The sequence below is a fragment of the Zonotrichia leucophrys genome, chromosome 1 (assembly GCF_028769735.1).
Source record: "Zonotrichia leucophrys gambelii isolate GWCS_2022_RI chromosome 1, RI_Zleu_2.0, whole genome shotgun sequence".
NCBI classification, from domain to species: Eukaryota; Metazoa; Chordata; class Aves; order Passeriformes; family Passerellidae; genus Zonotrichia; species Zonotrichia leucophrys.
Genome location: NC_088169.1, coordinates 92588337 through 92612572, shown reverse-complemented (window position 1 = coordinate 92612572; position 24236 = coordinate 92588337). Strand labels below are relative to the sequence as shown.

Here is a 24236-nt window from a genome sequence, read left to right as displayed (position 1 = left end):
GCCTGGTGGTTGAAGGAGGAGTTGGAGCTCTTCAGTTCTCGGTCTCAAGATTGTTTATTGTTTCTTATCCATAAAATTTTTTCTCCTGTCCAGCTGAGGTCTGCTCAGCAAGACAGTCAGAGGCACTCTGCCTGCCCCCAGGGCAGTTATCTTTTTATACTAAATACTACGTGTACATTATTTACAATTACTTTCCAATATCTACTACCTATGTTAGACAGAGAGCTTCTACTCTAAACCAATCTAAAAGTGCCAACATCACAGCAGAAGATGGAGGCCAAGAAGAGGAAGAAGAAGGAGAAAGGCTGGACATGCCACGATTCCTCCATCTTGCCTCTTGAACCCCCATTCTAAAAACCCCAAAAATCTGTTTTTCACCCCGTGATAAATTCACTATCATTCTGCTTAAACCGTTGTGGCTTGCAGATCTTCCTCTAAGGTTGGTAATTTGCTCCATGGGTCATAATCAAAACCACAAGTGTCTTGGGCTCTGTGCCAGGGTCTCTGAGCCCCCTGGCAGGGGTCTTGGCAGTCCAGGACAGCCAGAGGGATGTCCCGAATTCCGACACCTGTGCCCACCCCAGCACAGCAGGGCTCTGGTGCAGCACCACGCCAGCAGGAGGGCAACCACGGGCACGGCAGCGCCCAGAGAAGCCAGAGCAGCACAGCAAGCACCTTGCAAGGAAATCTGCTGCCTCCAAGAGCAATCCAGGCTCTTGGGGCTCCCCAAGCAGGGCAGACCCTCCGCTGCCCTGTGAGCAAGGTGGAGCGGCCGCAGGAAGCCGCCTCCCCGCCCACACGGCCGCTCCGGCGGGAATGGGAGCTGGCAGCCATCCTGGAGGCCTCGTCTGGAGAGGCGGCTTGCTCGCCCGCCGCCTCGGGAGGAGTTCAGCACCATGTCGGTCACTGCATTCATTCACCCGCGCTTCAGCCGGCCGCGCCGGGGCTTCCCTTTTGTTCCGCGCTTGGAAAGAATGGGGAGGGGCAGGAAGAGAACAAACAGAAAGTTTCGATATTTAATCGCCCGTATGAAAGAGGTCAGAGTGAGGATTGTTCTCACGTCCCATCGAGAGGGTCTGGCAGCACAGCATATTTCAGCATTGTAGCAAACTACCAGAACGCAGGGAAAGCATATCACAGAAACACAGAAATCATCACAGAAAGGCTTGGGTTGGAAGGGACCTTCAAGATCATCTAGTTCTAACCCCACCCCCGCCATGGGCAGAGTACAAAAATCAGGACACAAAAAGCGTTTCCATGGAATACTTCAGATTCAAAGCTTATGGCACAAGAGGAAAACCTTTTGCACGACCCAGCAGCCGACTGGAAACAGAGTTTTCCTGGCAGGCAGTGTCAGTGAGGCTCTGGGGCTCTGCGTTTTGTGCAGTTGGAGGGTTGCTTGTTTCTCGTGATTAGTTTCACTGCCCTGGAGAAGGCCGTGTCACAGCATGCTGCCAGGAGGGAAAGCAAACAGGCAGGCCCAGCACAAGCACACGGTATCCCAGCGGCGTTTGGCAGCAGAGAAATGCAGAGCCCCTTACTAACAGTAATGAATTAACTTTTACAGAGCATCCAAGGAAGTGGAGGAGGGGACTATGTGACACAAAGGTATTTTTTTCTCTCTAAGCAGTTTTGCCTGAGTACTTGCTGCTACAAAAGATTTGAATATTTGTAGTTGCACATCAGAGGCCACTTAGTGTTTGCCTTCTGTGACACAACTACACCAACACTGAAATTGGCTTTTCTTAGTAGATTTCTAGGAAAACAATCCAATACTATACTGAAGCAAAGCACAAGGAAAGAAACCTGTTTATATCATCAAAATACTGGCTTTGGACGCTGGTGGTTTCTAGGAAAATGGGTTTGAGTTTTATGAAGCGGTGGGAAAGAGTTGGTGAAAATAAAAAATAAGGAGAGGAAAAAAGATTAAAAACTGAAGCCATGCCTCTATGCACCTGCCACTCACATGGTTTTAGCTGTTTTGTGCTTTCCTGCTAAGCTAGAAATGTAGCCTTTCATGGTACTATACCAAACAACAGGAGACACTGAGAATCATTGAGGGCAGAGGAGTGCCCCACTCTTTTGCAATAGATCTGCGTACACATCCAGAATGAGCTGAGCTGTTCTACCAGAGCATTCTTGCTATGGATGCAGATCTTGCAGCATCAGGGTTTAGAGTGAGCCACACACACCTAAAATACACAGGGACAGTCAGAGGTTTGATGACTGCTGTGCTAATTGAGGGCTGAGGAAGCCTGGGGTTATTTAATCAAATGGTTCCCAGCACAGACTCCTCTCCTCCAAACAATATTTTTTTAACATTCCTCAAAACAGGCACAGTATCAAAACAGGCCAAGGTCTTTGGGCACATTAAACATCTGCCACAGCCAATTGGGAAGTTGAGCACCGCAAAGAAAAGCTGAGAAAGGATTCCACAACACAGCCTTACAAAGGAGAGCCAGCTTTGCCTTACCAGATGTCTCCAGCCTACAACTGCATCGAGCTTGCCTACTGCACGAGATACTGAGCTCTCCCGGGGCACTGCCCATCCACAGCACTTGGTACTCCGTAGCAGTGCTGTCCGCTCACACCCAACAAGCTCAGAGCACTGCTCCGCCTTCCCTTGCAGGACAACCCCATCTCCCTCCCAGAAAACTCCTTTTTTTTTTTTCTTTCTCATACACTTTTGCCAGAGCACAGAGCTAGGGCTCAAGTTCCTGACCCTTCACCCTCTTGGACTGTTTTCCCAGAGCAAAGTCAACAGAGTGAGAAATAAAACTGGAAACAGACAATTGAAGTCAAAATGCTTCGCACACCAACATCCCAGTTGAAGATGATTACAGAAGGGATTGCCACCATCCTCAATACAGACTTGCCTCCCTGCTCTGCCTGTCATAGCTACAGGTGAGGCCAGCACAGGCTGCCCAGATAGGTGACCCACACCAGGGGCCATGAGCTGGCAAGATGCAAGGGATTTGGTACTCTCTGTCCTTCCCAAGCAACACCTTGGAGCAGGGGTCCCAAGAAAATCAAAGTTATGCAGAAGCACTTTGCAGTGCTGGCAGAAGCACAAATGCCTTGGCTACAGTTTTGTCCCCTCCAGTAAACAGAGCCTGAATCAGATCTCAGCAGAGATGCCAAGACAAGAACTTCTCCAGCAGCTGGGGCCAAACAAGCAGAGCAGAAAAATGCCTTTTGATCGTCATAACTACAAGAGCATTTCAGTTTGGTATAGTCAAGAGAACAGGACTGCAGCTCCTAGGAATAGGAAAACCACATTTTCCTGTCAGACAACCACAACTGAGATCTCCACTTGGCTAAGGCAGGCAAGCACAATCCTTGCCCTCCCTGGAACAGGCATCAGGCAACCAGGACAGCAGGTTTGTTTTAGATACCCAACTTCTGGCATTTGGTGAGACAGGGAAAAGAATTTGCAAGGTCAAACCTTTATCAGGGAAGGGAAGAAAACCTCATCATAGTAGCAGGTTGTCAGCCTGCTGCCCCCAAGGAAGCGAACATCCATCCCCCTTAATATGGAACCCAAACACACACAAGGTTTGCCCCAGTTTTGCAGTGACCCATCTCCATCTTTTCTCTCCCCTCACAGCCTTTTTTAACTACATGGAAGGAAAAGGACAGGAATTTAAAGTGTGTCCCCATCTATATCCAACACATGGCTGATCCAATCCATCTGAACAACACATGGCTGCTGTAAATTTAAGGAAAGCACCAGCTGAGTTTCTAACCACAGATCTCCCCTTTTCTGCCCGGTGCGGTCCAAGACACATTGCTCTCCAACAGACATTTTAAGTTTCATCTTTTGCAAGACAAAAATCAGAATCAACACACCAGCTGAGCAGTACAATAGTTCACTGCTGATGTAGAAGGGATTTCAACATAGAAATTTTCTGAATGAGAGAGAGAGAGGAGTAGAATTCATTTTCAGGTTGGGTTTTTAGTTTGTTTTCCCCAAACCCCAAAAGCAGCCTAGTCAAAACGCTCCAGTACAGGTGAAAAAGATAAGGATCTCTGCAAGTCTACTACTAACTCTGCTGTTACATTTGAATGTTTTTATTTTGAAGGGAAACTGAGTATTTTTAAAACCCAGGATTTTACAGGAGGGTATGATCAAACTTGGGGGCTGGAGGGAAATAACTCCTTTACCTCATACAAACCAAACAGGCTACTTACTTAAGCCTTCCTGAGGAATCCTATAAAGGCACTCCCAGGCCAGCACTAAAAAGATGCTGCTACAGAAGTACAGAGCACAAAGTTTTAGCCAGCAGCTATAAAACCCCAGCAAACCCAATGGCATGCTCCCACTGCAGTTCTCCTTCTGAGAAACTTCCAATCCTTTCACCTCAGGAAGTTAACTGGTCTTCAGGGTACCAGCACACTGCCTGAATGTTTTCCCCAGTCACCTTTATTGGTAGAACCTCAAAACTTGATGAATGCTTTCCCAACAGCTGCACTGCCCTTCCTTCCACTTCCAACATCTGAAGATGGCAGCTAGTATAATAGCCTAGGAAAAACCCAGAAAACTATTGGTAAAATGTAGTGAGGAGGAGAAGAGGAAGAAGGCACAGTCCTCTCACTCAAGGAGTGGTCCAAAAGGTCCAATAATATGACTTGCCAGGAAAGAACAATCCCTGTGTTGAGGTGAGATGCTGTGACAGCACCACACTTCTCTCCCTCAGTAACACTGTGAACATCTCGTTTCATGGTAGGCAGTTTCAAGGGACACAAAGATCATAAAGACACTTGCTACCTCCAACACCATATTCAACAGACAGAAAATGAAACAAGCTGTAAAAGTCTAACCTGAGTTTTATAAACAATGGAGGTTCTGGAGCACCAGAAAAGCACCTTCCTATGCAAGGCAGAGGACTCTCTTTGGAAAAAAAAACAAGATTTAATCTGCACATAATTCTAGGAAGCTTTATTGCAGCCTAGGTAAGTGGAAAGGTTGCCTTCCAGTCCCCCACAGAATGGCAAAGGGAGTTTAACATGTGGCAAATTCACGTGGCCCCAGTTGCCTCAGCCCGTCCACGGGGATGGGTGAGTGTACAAGAGCAGCCTCAGGAGCTGCAGCTGAAAGAGCAGCTTGTGAAAGCCTGAAGATGTGGTGCAACAAACTTCTCCCTCAGAAAGCTGAGGAACCCAGATGCCAGGAGAGCAGGCTCCAAAGCAAACTGCCCACATCCTCTTAAGCCAAGACCACCTCTCCAAGGGGAGCAGCATGTGTGGGGAGGTGTTGTCAAGCACTTACCATGCAGATACCTAGCAGAACCACTAAACCCAAATGGTACAGTTCATGGATTAGCCAGGGCACAACAGCAGCTTTCAGGCACTCACAGCTTGGGCTGCATTTCAGCCAGCTCCTCAGACACCAAATAACCACATGCAGATGCCCCAACAGCTCTCAAACTAGACACCCACTTCCCTTTGATGCCATGCAACACCTTCAAACAGGAGAAGGCACCACCTTCTCATCAAACAGAAAGAGAACACTTGCCACCAGCATCTCATTGCTCCAGGGTCTGCTGCAACACAGACAAGAAACTTGAGAGGCAAAGGATTTGCCCGTGCCCTGCCATGTATCTGCCATGTCCCAGACACCTGCAGCGAACCAAAACAACACCTGGCCAGACATCCACACCTCAAGCCCCACCCAGCACCCTCAGGAGCCACTAGCAGTTTAACTGGACCTGGAGAGCAGCAGCTACTGCATCCAGGAGCTAGAGCTTGGAAAGGGGTTTTCCAAGAGTGCTGCTAGCACACCAAACATTTGTCTCCATGATATGGTTTTGCCAGGTGGTGAGGGTATCCTCCAGGAGCTAATGAGAGTACTATCCTGCTTATTCGTGAGAAAAAAACCACAAACAAACCACCAGCAATTGTCTGCTCACGCTAAAGTAGAGCCAAAACTGTGAAAGGCTTTCTTCATCTATTGAGCAAATGGGCAGCTTGGGAAGGAAAGCAGTGAGAGAAGAACACAAAGGGGACAACTTCAGCGAAAAGGTGATGGGAAGAAATGCTGCTGAGCTTTCCCACAAACCTGCACAGCATGGTAGACACAGGCACCTCAGAAATACACGGGTGTTGACAAAGAAGGGAGAAGCTGGCTTCCTCAGGCACTGTAGGTGTTGCATCCAGCTGCCAGGAGTCCAAAGGGATCCACTTGTCCACACCCAATTCGACACAGACCCATGACCAATTTGAGAGAGTCAGGGACACTGCTGAAGCCAGTCTCACAGCTAACATTTGCATAGCTGAGCAGATTATTGAGGCCAATGAGCCCTGTGGAAGGAGACCTGCATGACCCAAGATAATAATTTACAAAGTCCAGTCTCACAGCTGGAGATATGACTACAAACCAAATCCACAGAAGTAAGCTGCCATCCATTTGTGCACCATGTCCAGCTCTGAATCTTCAAGGACATGACCTGAGGTGCTCCAGACCAATCCCTCATGCTTGGCCCAAGGCTGGTCTCCTGTAGGTCAGATGGACTGGGGAGGAGAAGCAAGGACTCGGAGACTCTCCTTTCCCCAAGGCTCAGCAGAGGAGCAAACCTGCAGACAGAGCTGTGCCCCACCAAGAAGGGCTCCCACAGACTGCAGGAATCTATGGGGCCTGATGGGTTTCATGCAATACTCCTCAAAGAGCTGGCTGAAGTCATTGCAAAGCCTCTCCTGAGGATTTTTGAGCAGTCACTCCCCTAATTTTCAAGAAAGGCAGGAAGGAAGATCCCAGATACTACAGGCCACTCAGCGTCACTTCAGTGCCCGGTAAGGTGAGGGAGAAGATTATTCCATGAGGTATTGAAAAAAAACTGAAAGTGTGATGACAACACAGTCACCACTCACAGCCAGCACAGCTTCATGAGAGGAGAGTCCTGCTTATCAAACTTCATTTCCTTTCATGACAAGGTAGCCCAGCTAGTTGATCAAGGGAAGCCAGTTGGTGTCATCTTTTTGGACTTCAGTAAAGCTTTGAGATTGTCTCTCACAGGATCCCACTGGACAAGATGTCCAGCATTCAGCTGGATAAACACATAATGGGATAGGTGAGCAACTGGGTCAGGCACAAAGGGTTACAGTCAATGGGGTGACACCAGACTGGAGACCTGTCACTAGTGGGGTTACAGGGCTCCATCCTCAGCCCCATGATCTTCAACATCTTCCTAAGTGCCTTGGACATTTATGGAAGGGATACTAAGCAGTTCTGCAGATGATACAAAACTGGGAGGAACAGCTGATGCCCTTGAAGGCAGTTAGGCCCTGCAGAGAGATCTGGGCAAATTACAGGGCTGGGCAGCTACCAACCAATGTGAAGTTCCACAAGGGAAAGTGACAGATTCTGCACGTGGGATGGGGCAATTCTGGATGTACAGACAGACTGGGGAATGAGGTGCTGGACAGCAGTGCCACAGAAAGGGACCTGGAGGTTGTGGTCAATGATAAGTTGAATGTCAGTCTGCAGCCATGAGAGAATTCTATCCTGCATCTTTCCCTCAGCTCCACTAAACCTTTCCTCTGCCACCACAAGCCTTTACAACCATTAAACACCACAAGGGTGGTTAAGAAGACTGCAGAAATTAGGCTGAGCAAAATAACCCAAGCAGAAAAATACACACACAAACTGCGAAGCTACATGGACAACAGAGATATCAATTACCAGTTCCCCAATTCCACCAGTGCATTGCTGTGCAACTAGACAATATTTCTTTGGGAGGGGTGAGGAAGGATCAGGCTGTTGACAGGATTTTTTTGTGCAGCAGCATTAGCTTAAGAAGTGATGCAGAGCTATGATCAAACATTTATGTAATTGAGGGATATACTGAGTATTTCTGAGGGAGGTGTAACCTCTTTCAAAAGTTTCTACACACTTGAGATTGTATTTAGGATTTAGGGAGTTTCAAACACGTCAGGGGGACAGAACAATACCAAGGTGTGCTTTACCTTGTGAACACAGGAGTTAGGAGCAAGATCATGAGATCACCCTGCATGCAAGGGTGGGCTGAGACAGGCACTTAGTGCAGACACAAGGAATAAAATACCAGACACCCCCAAGCCCTGAGCAACAGGGCACCCATCAGCTTCCAGCCTGTGTCCTGCTCAAGCACCCAGGAACCCTGGACAAGTTGGGAACATATGGTACCTGGGTTACCATTTCCAGTTCCTGGTACCAGTATCATCCACGACAGTGATGCATCTCCTCCTCCCAGCACACACACGCTATGTCTCTGATTAGTCTGAGCTTCAAATGAAAAAAAGTATATGCAGGAACTGGCAGGTATGGCAAGAAGTTTGTAAGAGTCTGCATTTAAACAAGATAATTTAAAGCCTGTTCATCCTTCAAATAAGGCCAGTCTTTAGCCAAGAAACTCTGCAAGCTACATGAATAGTGATGAAGTAACTAAGGGTGGGGCTTTTTGTTAGTAGCTTTTTTGAGGGTGGGAGAAGGGGTTAGTTGCTGATTTAGGGTGTTTCTTTTAAGTCAAAGCTAAGAAGTACAGCTTTAATTCCAAGGAAATAACAAAGTGTTCAAAGCTTCTACTGGCAGTGAAACTCCAGTGCTGTAATAGGACTTTACATTTAGATGCTGCAGCCATGAAACATCAGCGCTCAGCTCTTGATCCTACAGCTGCCTGGTCAGATGCTCTCTCAGGAAAGAGAACCATCTCTTCTTTCATTCCCAGGTAGGGATGGGATTAACGTGTCAGGACCTTGAATGAGGGTGTCTTTTGAGTCAAAAGAGCAGCTTTAACTTGCTCTAGGGCTCCTCTAAAAACACCTGGGAATGTTGTTCTCCTGCAAGCCACACAGACAGGCCTGAAGAGGCAGCATCCATGTTAGAGCCACTAACAGACCTTTGCACACAAAGGGGTTTCAGCTCTCAGACCACAGCCCAGTCTGCCCTGCACAGCATCCCTCCACCACACAGCATCCATCAAAGCTCCACCCCAGCACGCTTTGCACAAGCAAGGGCCACCTGATTTTATAACCAGCACTCAGCAACCCTACAAACAACACTGGGGCCACAGGGACATGACCTGCAGCTCCAAGCTGAGAGAAAAAATCCAGCCCCAGCAAGGATGCAGATAACCTTCCACCAGGACTAGAGGAACACAAGCCAGAGTCAGCAGCCTGAAGCTCCAAACCACAGCCAAGGTCCTTACTGCTGTGCCAGGAATCTGTTTTCCTGTCAGCCAGAGAATAGCTCTCCCCACATTGTCAGCTGATGTCCCCACTTGACCTACACTGAACAAAAGAAATTTAAGCACTGAAGTTCATTTAAGCTTGTACTGGAGGGGCAATCAAGTTACAAGTGAAAATAGTGCTCTCAATTTTATAGCCATGAATATATAAATTTTTTTTTTAATTCTATTACTACCACAGAGCTCCCTGCTAACTTTTCCTTTTTCTTCAGGGTAGAGTCAGGAATTAGCTTCCATATTTATTGGACTTTACTTGTGCTGTATGAGAACTGTAAATTCACAATTCCTTGTTGTCTTTGCAAAACGTGAGCCTCCTCTTTTCCCCCAAAGGGCACACAGCTCACTTCTTTGCAGAATGTTTGTATTTCATCATTCACCACAAGAAACAGACCGTCAAGGGTTGAGGGGGTGGATTTTTTTTTTTTTTGCAGCATTCGAAGATAAAAGTACCTTCATGGCCACAGAATTTGTTCAGCAGCTTAGGCAGGCCATCTGTCTCTGTGGGTGGTACACACAGACACTTCAGAGGGCACGGACTGCGGTGGGACACAAATTCCACAACAAACCCCCTAAGTACAGGGTAGGCTGGAGTGCATACTGTTCTTGGACTTCTGGGCAGTGTTGGTTTTGAAAGACAAGCCAACAAGAAAGGAAATCCCTGCAGATGAACCCAATGGCATTTCCTCCACACCTTCTCTTTGAGAAAGACGAGCAGCTCCTCACCAGGGAGCAAGTAACATTGTACTGGCCATGTGGGTTAATAATTGACAGCAGGCACTTCACCTGCAAGTGGGCTCGTAAACTTTTAAAGTATTAAGTATTCCAAAAATGCAAGACTGCTCCAGGGTATAACAATCAGCCTGCACCACTTGCCCAAGCTGCTGGTGCATCTGCAGAAGCACAGATAAGACTGGTACCTGGCCTGGTGTCTGGGGCAGTCAGCTCACACTCAATGGTGTGTGCACAGAGGGTGCTGGGGGTGATCAGGGATCAAGATCAAGGCAGGGAGGAGAGAAGGCTGGAAAGATGTGGGCACTTCAGTTCACCCAGGTCTCTCCCCTTTATCAAAATGAGAAGCTGTTCCATATGAAAAGCCATATGTGAAATCTGGCAACTGTATGCAGAGAGGTAAGAGGCTAGGAAAACATGCTCCTTTCAGAAAAGCACACCCTCCACAGCTTCAGAGACAGACTTTACCACATCAGAAACTCCCAGACAAGTTGTGCAGTTGTCAATACTTACTGTCCATCCTAGACTTCCCCTAACCTCTAATGAGGAGTACCTGGAGCTTGCTGTTTACTTCTGTCACAAACAAGCAGCCTCTTAATGAGGTGTTGCTGTGACCCATGCCATAAGTCCCAGCTGAACACTGCGGGCAGCACAGCCCTTGCACCACCAAACAGACCCTTGTAAAACAGAACAAGGAACCATTCCCATAACTCATCTGGAACATCAAAGGAGACTGCTCCCTACTCAGCAGGGAACACAACTTTTTTTTTTTTTCCCAGAGGCTACTGGAAAATTTCCTTCTGCAATTCCAAGCGTACCCTCCTGGCTAGAGCAATCATATCTCTGCAGCACCATCCTCCAGAGGCGAGGCAGCAGATACAGGCAGAGGGGGAAAGTATGGCCTGTGACTAAAAATGGTTAAGAATGTGGCTGAAAATCTCTTCCTACATAGGTCATTAACAGTTCATCCACAAGTCAGAGCTTTCTTCCCTACTCCATGACTACTTCATGGTATGGGGTGTTTGAAAGGTGCTAATGCTCAGCTGCCCACTGAGAACAAAGTTCAGCACTTTCAGAACTGGGAGCATGGAAAAGCAGCCCAGATGAGCTGCAAGAAGTTGCAGAGATGATGAGTTGCAAAAAGGTGGTGGTAAAAGCAGTTTTGTGAAGCACTGCTGCAGAGACACTGGACTGGGGGGAGTCACAAGTCTGACACCTCTCGGTGCTAAAGAAGCTGCTCTAGAGGAGACCCCTCAGTCTCCCCAGGAGCTTCATACTTGCAGATGCAATTAACACTCATTTAGCCGGCTATCCCAAAACTTCTTGGGAGGGGAGACTCATCAATGCTTGTGCTCATCCCGTTTGGTGATGGGCAGGAGAAAATCACACAAATGGGTACCAGGACACCCTGTACAGACTTCAGGACAGGGAAAACAAATTCAAGAACAAGGCTAATTTCACACAGGCTGGAGGCTCTGGCAACAGAGCTGGTCTGCAAAGTCTGTGTAACAAGCTGTTCCAGCAAGTTCCTGCAATCAAAGCAGCAGGACAGTTAATAATACGTTTTGCTACAGAACAAGGTAAAATCTCATCAGCTGAATCTGTTTCATCAGCATGCACCACTACAGAAGATGGTGAGGTTGAAGGAACCCCAAGGAGAAAGCAGGGTCAGTGTAATTCCTCAGGTCCCTGGGAACACAGACCAAACAAAATGCACACAGGGAGAAGGAAAAGACTGGAGTGTCTCCAGCAGGATTTAGCTCGGCAGGGAGAGCACTGCACTGTGGTGCACCAATGCTTGTCCTGCAGTCCCTTCTGACTGCCCTGCTGGAAACAGGAATATCCCAGAAGTGTATGTGTAGGCTCAGTCCTTGGTCAGAAAGGAGCAAGATTCCAGCAGCTCTTGCTCAGGGAAGAGATCCAACTGCCTAATCCCATGGTTACAGCCATGCTAGAAACAGAAACCAAGGTATCTATATTCCATAGAAGCTTTCCTTGTGAGGAGTAAAAAGATTTTAAAACAGCATAAGAGTTGACACAACTCCAGACAAGAGGACACTGTACAGTTCAAATGCTGACCTCTTGCTCTTCATTAGAACCCTTGATATGGGGAGGTATATTTGAGCAACAAGATCAGATGTCACGGTTTACAAATGCAGGCTGGAAGATGGAGAAGCCTATTCCCACTCCTTAGCCTTCCACACACTCCCTCAGTAGTGAACAAAGTACCAGTGGCACCAAGGAATGCCTGACAAGAGAGCACTCACCAGATTAATCAGTAAATACTGGCAACCTACAGACCAGCTTTATAAGCAACAGGTCCAACAAACACCCAGAGCAGCTGGGAGACAGACTGAATGTGATCCCCTTCCACAGAGCATGTCTGCACCTCCTTTCTCTTGTGTGTGTGTGCAAGCCACCAGGTCTCTCAGTAAGGTATGGATAATTCCTGCAGGGAAGGTACTGGGTTTTCAGAGACAGGTACTTGTTTTGAGGAAACAGCTTTTCCCTTTATTTTTAAACCACAGTTTAATTTAATTTTTAAACCACAGTTCAGCAAACACCCATGCAAATGGAGATGGGTAACAAGGGTACAGGGAATGTTCAAGCACACTTTTACCATGCAGAACTGCTACTTCTGAGTACCAAGTTTACAACAGAACACTGACCAGCTCACAGCTATCTGCAAAACCCAAAACCTTATGTTACAGGCTTCCCCGTCAGCTTCCTAGCCACCTGGTTCACAACGGCAAGGCCACACCAGAGAGGACAGTGTCCTGGGTTTCTCCAGGATTGCATTACTTTTCTTCCTAGTAAACTGATGTTTGGGTTGTTGCTAAGCACTGCTTACTCTGAGTCAAGGACTTTTCATTTTCCCATGCTCTGCCATCCAGTGAGCAGTTGCACAAGAAGCTGGGAGGGAGCACAGCCAGGACAGCTGGCCCAAACTGGCCAAGGGGATATTCCATACCACAGACCATCATGCTGGGTGTATCAACTGAGGTGAGGACAGCTGGCCAGGAGCCACCAATCGCTGCCTGGGAACAGGCTGGGCATCAGTCAGTGGGTGGAGAGAAACTGTATTGAGTATCACTTGCATTCCTCAGGTTTTAGTTCCCTCCCCCCCCCGCCTCATTACAGTAACTATTATCAATGTCATTATAATTAGTATTATATTATACATTAATTAAAATATTCAACTGTTTTTAACCCACAGATTTTACCTTTTTGCTGACTCTCACCCCGATCCTACAGAGCGAGGTGTGAGTGAGGGGCTGTGTGGTACTTACCTGCCAGCTGGGGAAAACCACCACAGACAGAAAAGAAGACTGAAACTCCAGCTCCTTTAAACAGCCCAACACAAGATGAACTATCACAGCCCTGCTCCTCACATACCTGCTGCAAGGATGAGCAAAAGAGAGGAGAAGGACCCATTCTCAAACATTTCTAGCGTCAGAAAACCCAAACTAACTACAGTGCAGCCCAACATCCAGTCTATATGAAAGATCAGTAATTACCACGTGTATTACAAGACATTAATTTTCTTGAGCTGTCTAGACTAGCAAAGCTCTAGGGTGGGAAAGAGCATTCACTGGATAGGAAGGCAATATGGTTAGCACCCTAACTACAGGAAAGGAGGGGTTTCTCCAGCAAGATTCTTCCTGCACAGTTTCTGAGCCATAAAGACAGCACCCAAGGCTGGATGACAAGTGTCATCAGCATCCCAATTTATAGGCAAAAACCAAAGCTGCAATTCCTAGCCTCCACTTGAAAAAGTATTGGCCTTTCAACTGAGAAGTTATCTACTGTTGTGCTCCCCCACCTTTGTTTCCCTTTGTTGTTGCTTTCAGAGTCTCAGCACCATTCCCACCCAACCTCTTGCATTTTCCTAGGCTTGACCTTTCCTGCATCTCTGATGCTCCCTGCTCTTTATCCACACACACCACCAGAAAGCATTTTCCCAGAGTGGCAACCCTTCCTACCAGGAGCAGCAGAGCAGTCAGTGAGCTGAGACTTGGCACCACACTCATCAAGACTCCTCTTTAATTTTTACCTCCCCCCTCCAAGCTCCTGAATCAACGCCAAAGGGAACGTTCGTTTTGGCAGTCAAGTCTCCCAGAAGAAAAGTTAAAGCCAAAGTGCTGGGGGTGGGACCAAGACAGCCTATTAATAGGCTGATTATAATATGAATTTGGGGAACTAGTCCCAAATATGCTTACCCTCCTGGACCTAGGGCTCTCAGGGGTGGAGTGGAATACCTAACTCAGCACTTCCAGCTTCTTTACTGCATCTGCAGCCAAGGAGGGTGGAAAATCCTGTCTGTACCCTGCCTTGCAAAAACATAGCTAGCCAGAAGGGCAGCTGAGCTATTGTTTTCTTCCCTTCTCCCCCAGAAAACAAGCTGCTCTCATACTTACATAGCAGCTCCCTTTGCCTCACCAGAAAAGACCTAGAATTGGAAAGATTCTATCTTGGATTAAAAAGGGTGATATCAACAATTTTGCTGTGAATAAAAACATCCAGAACCACTCCAAGAAGCAACACTGAACAATCTAAGATGTCTCAAGTCCCTTCTCACCACGTTTCTCCAGAGCACACTAGACTGCAGAGAAAGATAGACTCCATGGATTGTTTGTCATCAAAACTTTTAAGATATCTGAGATAATAAAGAGACCAAAGGTTTTGATTTCAGGAGACAGTCAGATTGCTATATCTGTAAAAGCAAGCTGCTTCCTTCCAGGTGGCAGCTCAAAACCTCTCCAAGACCCCTTTAAAAGTGTTAGGATGAGGCAAGCATGCATGGTGGCAAAAGGAATCCAAAGGCAGCAGCCAGTGGTACATGCCTACTGCAGCACAGTTAGAACACCTCCCCAGCACACCCACAAGGCTGCTGCTCCAGCCTTCCCAAAATCCACACTGTCCTTGCATGCCTTCACATTCTGCCATCAACCAACCTCCCACTCCAGCCTCACACCTCAGCCAGAGAATCAGGGGCAGAAGGCAGCACCTTGTGAACCCGACCTACATTTCATCAACAAGCATGACAAGACCTTAATGAAAACTCTGGAAAATTATGCCATGAAGATGATCAAGTTCTCTTTTTTTTTTTCATTTTTCACAAACATCTCACAATCCTAGGCCCTTAGAAGCTGAAGGAGATATTATCTATATTCACTTTTTACACAGTTTGTCACATTGGAGCCACACTCTTTTTGGAGATCAGAAGCTCTTACACACAAGTAACACACAGAGAGGACAAACTCTTCCTTAGCTGGGAGACACCTGGCCCCTGATCAAACCTACAGCTTTACCTTTGTAGCAGTAAATATGGAAAGACACACAGCTTTCAAAACACATGTCAGTACACATTATGCTCATCTGTCAAACAAAGGAAAAAGCAACACTAGTTTAGCACTATCAGACACGCTTGATGAGTCTCTTCTGTAACACAAGACACTGGAGCATCCACGTGCTGCACAGCCTGCATTCAATGTACCAAACAAAACTGAAATCAGCTTGCCAACAAACAAGAAGTCACAAGTTTTCATACATCTCAGATTTTATCCTAAGTTTTACAACTCTTTACTGCCTTAGCATCACCCAATACATTTCAAAACCCTGCTGCAAAGAAAGAGCTGGGAGAAAACACTGCTTCTAACACATGCACTTTTAAATATTCAGGCCTTGATTCTCAAGCAAATTCTTTCCTCCAATGGCAAGTTTTAGACATGCAGACTTTGGCAGGTGTAGGATCTCCATTTCTCTGAGCACAAACCAACAATCTACCACCAAGCAAACTCTCTCATACCAAATCTGCTGTGTGTGTACATATGGGTAAATACAGACACATACCAAACTTTCTCTGCTGAATTCACTTATGATTGAACTGCCTTATCACACCACAAGGCACAGTACAGTATTGTAGCACAGGGAAACCTTGGTAGTCATCTTTCCATCTCTCTCATCATATAGGTTATGCTGGATCACTGACCACAGAGCAATTAAGCTCAAAAAAAATGATTTCACAAGAAAACCAACAGATTTTTGAAATCTGAAAGAGACATTTAATTAAGTCAATTGGTGCACTTCCAAGGGCTCTCACCTTCATATTTTATAGAGAAGGAAAACAAAGCAGAGTCCAGACCTACGTCACCCAACAGGCCTCAAGTTCTTCTTTACCCAGGAGCAAACTCCCTGACTTCAGCTTCAGCCACTAAATCTGCTTCAAAGCAATTCCACTGCTAAGCTAATGGCTGCAGGAGACTGCTCCTACATCCACTTAAACCAGCAGATGCTAATCTCTTCATCTGCCACAGATACACATGCCATTGGGGTCTGGACAGGATAAACTGAACAGATGTTTAAGTGCACATTCAGCCTGGGGAATCATCTCCAGAGCTCAGCTGCCAGCTTCACAGGACACAGGAACTAAGGGATTTCTGGAGAGCTTTGCAGGACACAGGAACTAAGGCAATTCAGACACCTGTCCTTTTTTGTACCATTGCTGAGGGAAGCACTAATGCCAGCAGGAGGGTGGAAGCAGCATGTTTGTGTCATACCTATGGCTCCCAAACACTCCCAGGTACATCCAACCCAGCAAACTGATCCATACCTAATGGCAAAAAGAGCATCGTGCCATAAAACCTTCAGCTCCTGCCACATGGCCTGGCCTGCTGTCAGGGCTCTCTGAGCAGTAATGCTCTGCACAGCCTGAAGGGCAGCTCTCCAAGCAGTGGCTGGCCCCTACAATCAAAATGCACAAGGCAGCCCCAACTACACAAGGAGAGCTCTCCAGTAAGGAGAGAAGGAAAAAAGCCCAGACAAGGATCCTAAAGACCTCATCAGGCTATTGACCATCCCAAAGTTATGACATCAGCTTTTCTGATTTACTGAAATGCACAGGACTCCTCCGAGGCAGATACAGCCTCTCCCACACTCAGAGAGGAGGCAGAGAGATTCAGTTTGGTAACTTCAGAGGGACTCTGGAATTCTGGGGGAAGATTCAGGAACCAGCAACGACACAGACTCAAACGCAGCAGCTGAGCCACACTTATCTGCACCCGCAGACCCCAAGGGCGTGCACCCACCTGAGGTGTCCCAAGCTGTAGTATCGCGACTCTCCGTCCGTGGAGCGCACCACCTTGACGGTGAACATGGGCTGCAGCTGCCGCAGCTCCAGCAGCACGATGGCCAGGTAGTGGATGAAGAGCAGGGCATCCACCAGGGACACGGCGTACTGCACTATCCCTTGGTAGTTGGTGTCCTTCGAGTCCAAGATGCGAACGCCGTAGAAGAGCCAGTAGGAGAACACAAAGAGGAAGATGAGGACCAGCAGAAGGGCCCGGAACACAAACACCCTGGGTAGGTCTGCCTTGGGCTGGCGGAAGAAAAGAGCCCAGGTCCCGATCAGGAGAATGAGGAGTTTGAACGCCACAGAGATGAACAGTCCCTCACACACAGTGCCACACGGCTCCAGATCATCTCGCCACAGGATCTGGGGTAACAGAATGAAGGCAATGGGGGTAAGGAAGACTAGGAGTCCGAGAACAGCTGCCACTGTTAAGCCCAGGTAACGTTTGCAGTCCAACCCAACGCTGTCTTCCAGATCCTTACTGATCCGGGCAATGTCCTCCTGGGAAATACTGTGCTCAGAGGTGCCTGTGATTGCCGTCGTGGTCTCACCCCAGTTGTCATCCTGAAGGAGGGAGAGATAAATAGAAATAACACTGAAACAATCAGGCTACTCCTTCCAGATGCTCTGTTTTTCTTGCCTGGAAAGATTGCTATGACAGTCTTAAGTTCCAGAAAAAATATACAGCAAAATCAACACCTTAAACGTAGAGAATAATCAACCCTGACAATTAGTAAAGGTTTGGGAACAACAGCAACTTGTCCAAACCAGTGACTATAAACATTAGGTGCTAAAAGCCCATAACTGCAGAGCAGGTAGCTCTGCTTGCTGTGCCACTCACTGTATCCCTAGAGGTTCTTCTTCCAGCACGTTTAACGAGTTACATGACATAAGTCTTGGAAACTGTAGTAATCACCAGTTCCCATGTCCAGGGCAAGGACTAGTATTCTTCCAGCCCACAAATTCTGCAGTGCAAGTGCACCACAAAAGCACCTGGAAGGGAAATTTTCATTTCAGCGTTTCAAGCCAGTTGTTGTTGTTACACAATCAAAAACATGTTCACACATTATTTTTCCATCCGTAATAGAAGCAACCACCACACCTCCAGCAAGTTCCTCCACTTCACTGTCTTTTATTCTCCTCTAGAGTAGCACTGCCCTCAGTAGCTGGCAATCTAATAAAACTTTAGTTAAACCAACACATGACAGGTGATCACAGAGGATATTTTCAGGTATGGGGCTTTTAAGTTTAGAGGATCTTGGACTGCCAAGTAGCTCTGGTACTACAATCCAGGCCATTGTCAGAAGCCACTTACTCACAAAGAGGCTTACCTGAAATACAGTCACCATGCTGGCAAGTTTCAGATTACATTACGTGCTCTGAAAGTCTCATTTCTTCCCTAGCTAACATCAGACAAAGTCTGCATTGGTTTTCCCATGCTACAATGCCTCCAATTGCTCCCTCCAGCTGCTGGCACAGCCAAAGAGCTACACTGACATGTATGGATTTGACTCACAGCTGCTGCTGGGGTGACTCATGCACATGGAGGCTCCTGATGCTTCCCACAAATGCATGCCAAAGAGTGGCAATGCATGTGGCTCTGCTGCTTGGCACCTGGCACCTTTATAGCCACAATACTCATTCAGAACCACATTTTTGCTTTTCTTCCTAAGAATATCTTCCTGCAGCCCGTGGCATTAATAGGATTTACAACTTCCCTCAGACTTCTCCAACTGCACACGCTGACCAAAACAACTTATTTGAAAGAGACAGGCATAATATTAAACCTTTATTCACTTCTTTTTAAGTGCTAAAGGAAAGAGTCTTTGGGAAAGGACTAGACTGAAGCAGCAGAACTACTTGGAACAACTCCCAACTTCATGGATTTAACTTCTAAAGCACTCCAAGACATGAATACCTCCCATGCCTAGAGCAGTAGGGTTTTGAGACAGACCAACCACAAATAGTCAGCATCTTGAATTAATATGAGGGGGGTTTGAGTCACTTCTCACCATAGCAGAGGCCCCGGAAGAGATCTGCATTGTAGCATGTCCTGAAAAGCAGCACATTCCTGCCACATTGTACTCTTTAACAGCACCTCTGCAATTCAAGCATTTCAACTATTTTATGTTTATGCATTAAGTAGCTCTGCATAGTTTCCTCCATTTGATGAGCTGCAAAATTGTGCAGAAAAGAGAAGGGACAGGAACACCAGGGCAGCTTAAGGCTACATCCCAGAAGACAACAGGCAACCCTAGTCACAGTTTAGCCCTTACAACTCTTGCCACTTGAACGAGTGGACTACAGCCTAATGCAAAAAATTGCACATTTATTTGGAACCAGAGACCTAGAAAATGCTTTGGGTTGAAAGGGACTTTAAAGATCATCCAGTTCCAACCCTTCTGCCACAGGCAGGGTCATCTTCCACTAGACCAGGTTGCTCAAAGCCCCATCTAATGCAGCCTTGGAACATTTCCAGGGATGGGGCAGCCACAACCTCTCTGTGCAATCTGTTCCAGTGCCTCACCACCCTCACAGCAAATAACTTCTTCCTAATATCCAATCTACATCTACCCCCTTTCAGTTTAAAGCCATTCCCCCTTGTCCTATCACTGCATGCCCTTGTAAAAAGTCCCTCTCTGGCTCTCCTGTAGGCTCCTTTCAGATACTGAAAGGCCACAAAATAAGGTCACCTCAGAGCCTTCTCTTCTCCAGGCTGAACAACCCCACCTGTCACAGCCTCTCCTCACAGGAGAGGAAATACGAGGCTAAATCTTTAGTGGTACATGGCTTTTGGATCTAACTGAGGTCACTCTGCTCCCTAGGAGAAAGGTCTGGCTCACACATCAACTTATTTAGCTTTGGTTTTAATTGAGGAGGGCTGCATGAAAACAAGTACTTAGGAATTCACCAGCGCCTTTAGAAACAGCTGGGACTCATGAAAAGAAGCAACTGATTACAAAATACCAAATTACAGGACATGAAATGAGCACACCCCTAGGTACACAAATACTGTTACACAGTTTGGCTGGAAGCTGCATACTGATTTTTTTTTTGGTAAAGACAGAAGTGGAACCCCACAGCCAAGGATTAACAAACCCCAAATCCAGCCCAGGAGGTACTGAAGCATCCTGCATTCTAGGCCTTGCAGCGCCAGGCATTGCTTGAAAATGAATATGCACCTTTACATCACCTGCTAGAGCAGAGCACTGGATCCATCCTAGGTACAATCCAAATGCAGCATTACTCTAGTTTTTACCAAACCCATTGTTAATGTACTAGCTTTTCTGAGTCCACCCTCCTTCACAGCTATTTCACACTAGTTTCACATCTCGATTCCTTTCCCGGTTGGAATCCTGGTTGTAATGCACTTTACAAGATTACCTGTAGCAAATCCTGGATAAAAACTGAAATACATACACAACTGAAAGGGCTGACCTGAATAATGCACAGTGAGACGATGGAAACAGATGTTTGTGTAGAGCCTGGACGATGACACTCTGGAGAGAGAGTCAAAGTAGCGCCCAAGAAGTTGTCACATCAGCACTGGTGCTGTCAGAAACAGCACCCTCAGAACAAGACAGACTGAGACCTTGGCTGTATGCATGAGCAAAGGGCACCCATAAGCCATGACTCTTTACTAAACAGCTTGCAAGCAATTCCTTCTTCTCCTAAGAAAGAAAGAATTCTCAACTCTTCCTTCTCATGCGGCAGCGAGCCCCCGGCCCTGTCCCACCACACACCCTGCAGGTTTGTTCGCAGCCCTCCTTACCTGGCCCTCCTCTGCCCGGGAGGCGTCATTCCCGAGCAGCGGCTCCGCAGGAGGCGTCTGGATAGTGACGGACTTCTCTGACCGACTGCCGTCTTTGCTTCGGGGAGATTTGTGTCTGTCCCGGCTCCTTTTTCAAACAGAGGAGGAGGAGAACAATGTTACCAGTTACTCCATGGAGCAGGGCCCGAAAGGCGCTGCACCTCTACTTGCAACAGGTGCCCCAAGCATTAGATTGGACAAGCTTGTCCTTCTCTCGATCAACACAGACTCAGGCTGCGACAATACAAGCTCTGGAGGAGGTGGAAAGGGACTTTGCCCAAAGAAGCTGACAGCCTAGGGGCTGGGACAGACCACCCCCTCAGTGACAGCAGAGGGGAGGACAGGGATCCATGCCCACCACCTTAAAACATCTTCCATCAGTGTTGTGCTTGAAAGGAAAGCCTGCATGCTCCAAACAACTGGCAATTCCATTTGGAATTTACTGGTCTACACAGTTCTCCACCTACAAGAAAGTGTCTTGCAGGGACATGCCCAGTTAACACAAGGAATTAATCAATAGAGCTTTAGTTCCTGCAAAGCAGAGTCTTGTCATCTGTGACCTTAACACTGTAGGACAATTGGTGAAGTTTATTTCCACTGGTTAATAACCTCAAGTTAACCTCTCACAAAGAAAGCAAGAACATCAAGGGTACAAGGCCAGTCTTTATTTCCAGAGCACCCTTGCAGACCTCACAGCTTCTCATCTGAGAAAATCTCAAGATGAATTAAGCCCCACCAATCTGCCCACCAATGCTTTCCTCCCCGTTCCCACATGGACAGGAAAGCAGCCTTTGCACTGGAAACCCTTACTGTGCTCAGGGACTGGCTTAACACATGAGGATCCCAGCTCTGCCTCTCTCTTGCAATTACCAAAGCCCAAAGGTTTCAGGGGAATGACACTTTTTCCAGTTTAAGGGCTCTGGGATTTTTATGTTGTTTTTGGAACTCTGAAGGCATCTTTCCACATAGCATTCTAAGTTTAAAAGGGCAATCTGTATTGGGGGTTGGATGCTAAAGAAGGGAAAAAAGGCAAACAAGACATGTTTTACTCAGTAACTGGACTGTGAGCAAAGAGACTTCATGGAAGAATTCTTCTTCCAACCACACAGGGTAATTGCTTCTGAATTGCAAAATTATTTTGGACCAGCTCAGTAATAAGTTGCAAACAGTAAGTGGCACATATTTTACATGTAAAACTAAGTATAGTGTAGGGGAAAAAAAAGAAAAGAAAACGCTTCCAAAAGTTTCAGAGCAGATGGGTTTTCAGGCTGTTGAACTACCACAACAGAAAGGACTTGCTATTCAAGTTCAGAAAAGCCTGACTTCTAATCCAATCAACGCTGATAAAGGACTTGTTGCCGACTCAAGTACCACTCAAATTCTATTTAAAAAAACCTCAACACACCATTAACAGAGTAGGCTGGAGGAGGGTGGGGAGAGGCAGGAAACCTTATTATTACAGAATAAAGAAATGGCATCAGAAGACAACTAGCAATTATCAGTTTAGGAAGTCTAACATGTCTTCTCCTCAGATACTGTACTCATCCCTCACCTTTAAGAGGGGAGTTAGGTAATCTTTTCTTTCTGCTGGCACTATCCCAATCTTTTTGGCCACACATAACCCCAGCATGCACCCAACAGGTTGAATATCAATGAATTAGCAGCTTCAAGTCTCCTCACTGTGTTTGTTCCCCACGAGGACTTTCCACATCTATCTTCTCCAGACATCTGGGTTCACCAATTTTACCCTGGCTTACAGTTTTTTTTCCCCATAGGACATATCCTAACTTAGGGCAGTAAGTAATTAAAAACAAAGATTTCCTTACCCTTGTCTGTGAGCTTTTTTGGAGTGACCTGAGTAGTGGGAGTATCCCGAATATGTTGATTCTGTATCCATCGCAGCAGACATCGGGTGTGCACGGAAGGGGCACAGATTTTATTCAGAAGATGAGTTCCTGGTGCTCCTGAGGTGGAGTCCGTGGTAAAAGTGCTTTCCTGGGTACTCTTTGCTTCCCAGTCATCGGTGAGATCTGGTCCTCAGAGACTGAGTGAGCTTCACTTAAAAGGAATCTGATCAGAGGGGAGGGGAGGGAGGGTGCTTGGCTTCTCACGATTGACCTAAGAAACGAGAAACAGGCATGGAAGTGCACTCTAAGCAAAGCAAGACATCATCCCTGCAGCAGGAATTCCCTCAGTCTGGCCACATATCACACTCATCAAGCCTGTCCTGCTCAGCCTCTCTTTCTGATCTAGTGAAATATATGCATTTGAAGAGCTTTAAATGAATTCAGTGCATCTGTTTTGCAGAGTTTAGCCCATTCATCTAAAAAGCTGGAAGAGACAGTCTAGGTCACCTGGTAGGGACAGTGACTTGGAGAAGGCACAGCAGCCTTACATACCAAAATTCACCCACAGAAAAATGGCCGGGCTTGGCTTCGACACCACATCTCTTGTCCTGCGTGACACAGGCCAAATCCCCCCTTCAGAACAGCAGCATTACAGACTATTTACAGGGGGAAGGGGTGGGGGTGAGGGCAACTTCCCTAGGAGAAATGCTGGAGAGAATCAGCCCACCATGTCTGAGCCTGCTTTGTTTTCTTAACTGCAAGGTGTGCCCATTATACAGGCATTAGTTACTGTACAATCAATGGCACTGTGAACACCTCCCTCTCTTTGTAACCTTTGTCTCCAGAAGCTAATTCGGGCCTTGAAGAATTCCATTTTATTAAAAATCATCTCTATATATACACATACTAATAACACTGGGGAGAGTCGATTAGAGATCACATCTAGCTTATATGGGCCACACTTTTACAATGTACTTCCACTTGAAACAGTAGCTGAAATCACATCTTTAAAGGGCAGAAGAGGGTCATGCTTTTTGGAGCAGGGCAACATTAGAACAATTCCCAACAGCAACATGTCAAAACCCCCAGCCCTGTGGGAAGGAAGGGTAGACATCATCCCACTTTCCAAATCCACATCCTGCCTTAGGTGAGAAGAGACATGGAAAGGAGGGGCGTTAAGGAGCTGATCGCCGGTTTGGGGAAACACATGCAAATAGGGAAGAGGGAAGGGTTGCAGCTATGGCCAGAGGAACCTTGGCACAGCCCAGCACTCCTGTGGCACACAGGAGCACTCTCACACGCCTTCTGCCCAGGCAAATGCTGCCTCCAGCCAACACAGCACTGAAGCCATGCCATGCTTTCAGAGTGGGCAAAAGAGCACTTTAAATTAGATTCCTCTGTAATTTTCTGCTCACAGCAGTTTTTGAAGCGGTTAGCAATAAAAAAAGGCAACCACTGCTTTCATCCCTCTCCTTCCCCAAAGACAGAGGGACAAC

General features: G+C 46.9%; 1 protein-coding gene across 2 annotated transcripts in view; it reads right to left on the bottom strand.

Annotated features, from left to right (window-relative positions):
- The window catches only part of VANGL1 (VANGL planar cell polarity protein 1), a 46297-nt gene that overhangs the window by 15373 nt on the left and 6688 nt on the right, over positions 1 to 24236 (bottom strand). For both annotated transcript variants that reach the window (XM_064722411.1, XM_064722405.1), the window contains exons 2-4: positions 22720 to 23011; positions 20855 to 20981; positions 17039 to 17646 (exon numbers count right to left, since the gene is read on the bottom strand). In XM_064722411.1, the coding sequence (XP_064578481.1) occupies positions 17039 to 17646; positions 20855 to 20981; positions 22720 to 22802 (818 nt within the window). In that variant the 5' untranslated portion in view covers positions 22803 to 23011. The remainder of the gene's footprint in view (positions 1 to 17038; positions 17647 to 20854; positions 20982 to 22719; positions 23012 to 24236) is intronic.